This window comes from Ursus maritimus, unplaced genomic scaffold (assembly GCF_017311325.1).
Source record: "Ursus maritimus isolate PB19 unplaced genomic scaffold, ASM1731132v1 scaffold_4, whole genome shotgun sequence".
Taxonomy (NCBI): Eukaryota; Metazoa; Chordata; class Mammalia; order Carnivora; family Ursidae; genus Ursus; species Ursus maritimus.
Genome location: NW_024426552.1, coordinates 69,296,260 through 69,303,218, shown reverse-complemented (window position 1 = coordinate 69,303,218; position 6,959 = coordinate 69,296,260). Strand labels below are relative to the sequence as shown.

At 33.3% G+C, this 6,959-nt stretch overlaps 1 protein-coding gene across 8 annotated transcripts in view; it reads left to right on the top strand.

Annotated features, from left to right (window-relative positions):
- Positions 1–6,959, top strand: part of DLG1 (discs large MAGUK scaffold protein 1) — a 272,209-nt gene that overhangs the window by 239,013 nt on the left and 26,237 nt on the right. For 3 of the 8 annotated variants that reach the window (XM_040621402.1, XM_008708349.2, XM_008708347.2), the window contains one exon: positions 1,995–2,094. In XM_040621402.1, the coding sequence (XP_040477336.1) occupies positions 1,995–2,094 (100 nt within the window). Of the gene's footprint in view, positions 1–1,994; positions 2,095–2,786; positions 2,821–6,959 lie in introns of all 8 variants that reach the window. The other 5 variants (XM_008708348.2, XM_008708351.2, XM_008708353.2 and 2 more) reach the window with 2 other exon arrangements.

Genomic DNA, 6,959 nt, shown 5'->3' with positions numbered 1-6,959 from the left:
GAAAGGGGGGGTAATCAGAAGGGGGAATGAAACATGAGAGACTATGGACTATGAGAAACAAACTGAGGACTTCAGAGGGGAGGGGGGCGGGGGAATGGGATAGACCGGTGATGGGTAGTAAAGAGGGCACGTATTGCATGGTGCACTGGGTGTTATACACAACTAATGAATCATGAGCCTTACATCGGAAACCGGGGATGTACTGTACGGTGACTAACATAATATAATAAAAAATCATTTAAAAAAAAAAATTATTACTAAATTCATTAATGATTTTCATGAACAAGAAGATTTAGGCGTTCCCTAAATTAGATTATCATAAATTTTTCTCTATTGAAACTTAAGTTTTCTTCTATTTCTCTTTTCTAAAATTTGGATTCAAGCAAAGATTTTATTTAAATAATGCTACTTGACAGTCATAAGTCCAAATTTCTTGCAGTATTTTTCTCATCAACTTAATTTTTAACTTCTGCTTAGAGTTATCAGAGCCTTCAAATTTTAGGATTGCAATCAAGACAGTCTGTTGGACTAATGAACTATGAATTTATTAATCCTGAATTATTGATATGAAAAGGTAAAAATAAAAGTTTAACCTTGTTTTTGTGTTAAGATTTCTACCAAAACAAATCATTTCAAGTAATAGATTTGAGCATAAATTACTTTAATCTACCTCAGCACCTTATTTACCTGGCATCACATGCTTAAAAATACAAACATGCCAAAACATACTTCCTGATGTGGATATACTTCAAAATAATGATGACATTTCATGACATTGGATTAAACTCAAGGAAAGTCAGAAAAAGATTTTTTATCCTTTATATTGTTCCTGCTTCAAAAGTAATAATTCCTAGTATCATTGGTAGGTCAGGCCATTTCCTTCAAGACATGGATATCTGTGACAGAAATTTAAAAAGAAGTTATTCGTCTTCAATAACATCACCTTTCTTTATGTGACATGGTTTTAAATCTGTGAAGGCACAGATGGGACATTGAAGAAGGGAAAAAATCTGTTTCCAACATCTGTGTAGTAAGGAACATCATATCAGCTGTGCAGCTCCTCCATAACAGTTCTGGATAACTCTTATAATCTTTTTTCTTAAAACTATTAGAATCTTCATTGCCTTTTTGGCTTTTATGGGCACTAACTTTTTATTCCCTATTCAAGATACAGTGCCAATGAATTAAATCTTGGTTCCAGTTTATTTACATATACTTTTAAAAATAGATAAATATAGTAGAGCTTAAAGACAAATCAGTTAGGATGGCATGCAAGTTGGCAAGGAGAGCTCTGACTCTTCTTTCTTTTTGGTATAGCATCGATAAGTCTTTTGCTGGAATTCTGTGTGCTTGATGGACCCCTCTTAGTTTTCTTCTCATTTTCTGATTCAGAATAAGCATTTAGTTATCTTTTTTCTGTTCCTAAATAAATAAATAAGATTGGTTCATTGTTTTTAAATATTCAGAACTAGCAGCTTTCTCAGTTGTTTTGGTTTTCTTTTTTTATAGTGGCTTTTTTTTTTAATTCATTGGAGCCACAAAAAAAGGGGAGGGAGGGAATATGCTCAAGCCAGAGGGAAATGGAGACTATTACTTGCTGCATAAAAAATACCTGAATAGCCTACAGTAACAATTTAAAACAACTTTTGCTATAGAGAACTTCATACCTGGGAATCTTCTAGAAAAATATGGATTGATAAGAACAGATGTTAGCTGGTTTGTACTACAGTAGTAGCTAATTTGAGTTACTCTTCAAGTAGCACTTCTTATTTCTAGGTATTACTGAATTACACTGTAAATTTTTAAGTATTTTAAGTTGAGAAACGTTAGAGGAGTTAATACAAAGTTAGAAATTCACTTTGTGATTGATAAAATTCATATACAAACTGCACACTGTGGTCACAAGAGTCAGCTTCCACAGAGCTGCTAGGCTGGGCCTTTGTACACACAGATAGTAGACATCCCTTTGTTTTGCCCCTCCTTCTCTTCTTCAGCAGTCATTCAATGACAAGCGTAAAAAGAACCTCTTTTCCCGAAAATTCCCCTTCTACAAGAACAAGGACCAGAGTGAGCAGGAAACAAGTGATGCTGACCGTAAGTATGTGGATCCAGTGGTCAACTGAAAATAAATGTAGAGGGACCTACTGCCCTGCAGTTGGTTGTTACCATGGAGACAGTTTCAAGAGCTGCAACAGGTTACTAATTGTCTTAACCAGGGATAACTTAAGAGACAAATAAATTTGCATACCAGTCTTAACTTTTTCTGGCACCTTAGGAATTCTTAATTTAAAGTTAACAGTACTTTCAAGTTATGTGTTTAAAATAAAATAATTTGATGTAAGGGTTCTTAGAAGAAACACTGAAAATACTCTCAAAGAATATTTTAGAGGAAAATTACGGATACCTGAGAAGCTGCTTAATGATCTAGGTATAGCATTGACAGTCTTTGAGCATAGATTTTCTGGAATCATTTCATTTTATCCTATGTGTTCACTATATGGAGACAGTCTGAATTTTACTTTTAAAATAACAGGAAATCTCAAATTTTGCTTCTCTGCACTAAATCAGCCTCTAAGCTAGAACTTTGATTCCTTTACTTTAGTACATTACATTCAGCTGCTAGCTTATTTCACACTTTAAGAAATCTACAAAAATGCTCTAAAATACGTGCACCTGTAATGGTCTTGGAACTGTCTCTTATTGTAGCACCAATTTTATGCATTACTGACAACTATTTTCTTTGATTATCTTTTTATTGCTTGCTCTCTGGGAACTACTCTCTACAGGAGATCCCTGACGACATGGGATCAAAAGGCCTGAGTAAGTGATCAAAATACTCCCAAGTTATTTTTTAACCTCCATCTACAGACCTACCTTTTTCAGATACATTTTGAGATTCATGGTAGCGCCTTTCTGGCATGAGGAGGTATATGATTTAGATTGCTTTTAGACTTTTCAGGTAAATAATGTGCTTGGGATTTTTATTTCTATAATACATACCTTTTGTTTTTCTAATGCTCCATTTTTCACATGTCATTTGAAAAACTGCTCAGAATTACATTTTCCTTTTTGTAATTTTTATGGCAATTTTGCTAGGGATTTTTTTATGTAAAAGACTTTTTTTTAAAGCTTTTTAAAATAGTACTACCTGCCTTCATTATTAGAATGTAGAAAATAATCTTGCAGTTTTATGTCCACTGGGGTTTTTTGTTAAAACAAGTTAAAATTACTTTGATTCTGTATTAGAAGAGCATTGCTATAATGTAAAACTGTAAAATATAATGAATCTTAATAGAGAAAAATTGTGGACCTCAAATTCAGTAACAGTTGATGTAGGGGGTCGGAAATTGTAGATCTCTTTTTCTTGGAGGTTGTAAATTATTAAAAGAATTGTAAGAAATATTATCCTTTATTTTTCCTTTAATCAAGATGTTGTCCATGGTTTTGGGTTTTGTGTTCTTATTTAATTTTCTAACTAGTACTTAATCTTCATGTAAAACTTGGTACAGTTTGTTATATAGGAGTCATTCAGTAAATGGATGAAACAAGTCATTTTTTAGCAAACAAAATTTTAAATTTAGATGTTCTCAAATTGATTATATATGATACCGAATATTACTAAGTTATTTTAGGTGACAGTGACTCGTAGAAGTAATCTCATATGCTAGAGTTTTTTTCCTGGATAGTTCTTTCTATTTGGATTATTAAGCATTTTGAAAACTTTCTGTAATTCATTGGTCATTAAGGATATAACAGTATTGGGGCACTTGGATGGTTCAGTCAGTTAAGCATCCAACTCTTGATCTCAGCTTGGGTCTTGATCTCAGGGTCGTAAGATCAGGCCCCATATCGGGCTCCATGTCCAGCATGTGTAAAAAAAAAAAAATTATATATATATTTTACACACACACACACACACACACACACACATAAAACCAATATCTTTAACTTTCTAAGATCTACATTAATGTTATATTTCATAGAAGGTTTTTTTCCTTGATTTATGCTAACTTTGTACTGGAATTTTAATCTAAAGTATAGGTACTTTTATTTCAACCTTAACGATTAAAGGTTTGTGTTAGAGTGGAGGCGGTATGCTTTATATGTAATTATTTCTATATAGACACACTTGGTTATTTTTGCCTGTGCCTTTTTAGGTTTCAGCAAGAGCCACAAATTTACTTTACTAGTGGCAACCTTTTTTAATATTTTTACCTTTGGGGAAAATAATCAGTGAAAATCTTTAAAACTGGAAAATATTTCCACAGATTCTTAATGCTATAGAATTTATTTTGAGAATGATTTGTTTAAGAGGTATGATTCAGCATAAGGACCCACAGATTTTTATTATCTGCTGAATCATTAGAGACTGTGGAAAAACTCATTGGAAAGGAACTAAATGAAGAATTTGTTTACTATGTTGATACTGTTATGATGGATGATAATTACACCTTGACCATATCTTAATTTCATCTCTCATTTTGATGATTGGGACTTGATCTGAGAGACAAATGAAAAATAGTAACTGTTGATCAGCAGTGTCCTTTAGAAAAGGATTTAATTTTTTGAACAGAGACTCAAGATCCCTTGAATGATGGGTTTTATGCTTCATCTCACAGGAACTAAGATAATTTATTCACCTGGTAACTTGATGATCAGATCAAGATTTTGTTTGGAAAATACTGAGGGAGATGGGAAAATATCAGTAAAAATTCTAAACCTGGTTAAAACAGATGACTAGCAGTTGACAAGGTGCCAGTTATTATACAACAGAAAATGCTGGGAAAGGGTGGTCAGGGACATTATTTGTAGCCTCAGTAATACAGGAAATAAACTAAGCAGAATCCTGTGAGATTTTAATATAAAGAAATAAATGTGACTTCTGTAGGTATTTATCAAGCCTTGTTGAAACAGGACTCATAAAGGGACTGAGAAGAAAAGGCATAAATTGTTTCAGAGAAACAAACCCGATGAGAAATAGAATAACACTGAATATCAAGAAAGATGTACATCTACGTGTAATTTCATATAACCTGTGAAAAAATAGGGCATTTGATTGAAGAGGAGAGAAACAAAAGTGATATCCTAGAACACTTTTCATAGACATGAACTCAGTGAGTCTACAAAAAAGAGAATCAAATAAATCATTGATTTGCCCTGTTGAGAGTAGAGGAAACAATGAGAGAATTTGCCTTTCCAATCCTAATTTTGACTAACAGAACTAAATAGAATATGATGGAAGTCTGAGAGAATGCAAGTAAATCATCATAGCTTGTGAAAAGCTAGATAGAAATAGAAACGTGTGCAGCTTGTATGTCTTAAGGCAACTTTGTAAAAGGTCAGAAGGAAAAATGTAAGATTCCTTTAGCAGAGACTAAAAAGAAATAAATTTCAGGAGAGGCTGTATAAGGTGCTCAGAAGTGAAATCATGATACACAGTTTCATCCAAGGTTTGTACCTATAGCACAATTTTTATAGCTTTCCATTTTGTAGAACACCTCAAAAACTCTGTCAGTTAGGCACATAAGAAAGATATGTAGGGGCACCTGGGTGGCTCAGTCGGTTAAGTGTCTGCCTTTGGCTCAGGTCATGATCCCAGGGTCCTGGGATCGAGTGCTGCATCAGGCTCTCTGCTCAGCGGGAAACCTGCTTCTCCCTCTCCCTCTGCCTGCCACTCTCCCTACTTGCGCGCACACTCTCTCTCTGTCAAATAAATTAAAGAAATAAATAAAATCTTTAAGAGAGAGAGATGTAATGGGAAGCCTTTCTTCTCATCTCAAGGACTTACAGAAGCAAAATTGTGTGGAGCTCTTAGATGCCAAAACCAGACTTATTTTTATTTGTATAAAGAATAAGTGTAAGAGTAGGAGTATTGTTTGAGATTGGTGACAGGTAGGTAGTAGTTCGGGAGAGCAGAGAAAAGGCATATAATATGTTCTCAGGAATAGATGTTTGATTAGAAAGGGGAGACTTGGAGACTTGGTTAGAGAAATTTGAAATGTCTGTGATCATCAAACAGCAGAAACAAAATCAAATTAAAATTTGAAGAATATACCATGTATGTCAAAGGGATATCTTTACAGTATGAATTTCTAACAGATCAATAAGAAACAGACTAATTCTCTATTTGATAACTGAACAAAGGATGTCAGAAGAATGCTCAAAAGATAACAAATGAAATGAGTATATAAAAATACTTAATGTCCCCAGTAATCAATAAGCAAAATGATAGTTTCTACCCATCATCTTGGCAAACATTACTTTTAAAGGAGAACCCAGTGGTAGAGTTGTATGGAATGACTAGTTTTAATATATTGCCATTATGCGTATCTGGAAAAGTGTATCTTTTGACCTACTAATTCCTCTTCAAGGAAATAGGATATCCTAAGTATGTAATCAGAGACAGAGATAAAGGTTTATATATCAGGAAGTTTATTTTAATTTTATTGAGAAATTACAGTAAAAAAAAATTGAAACCATTTGGGAAGTGGTTAATGTAGTTTGATTTATCTATATTTTGTAATATCGTGTAACCATTGAAAATCATATTAAAATATGACATGGGAAAATGCTAATAATATAAATGAAAAAATAAAATATGAAACTATATATATTATCTCAGACTACATAAACATATATTTAGGGCTGTTTTGAATAGTGTTGCTTTGAACATTCTTGTACATGTCTTTTGGTCAACATGTATATGCCTTTCTATTGGGAAAATACCTGGGAAAGGAATTTTTAGGTCATACATACATACATCTGTTGAGCTTTAGTAGTTACTGCCAAATAGTTTTCCATAGTGGTTGTACCAATTTCACCACCCCCAGTAGTATATGAGTTCCAGTTGCTACTTACATTCTCTGTGTTTGGCATATCTGTTTTTGTTTTTGTATTTTTTTTTTCCATCATAGCCAGTTCTAGTGGATGGTAGAGATGTCCATTGTGGCTTTATTTTG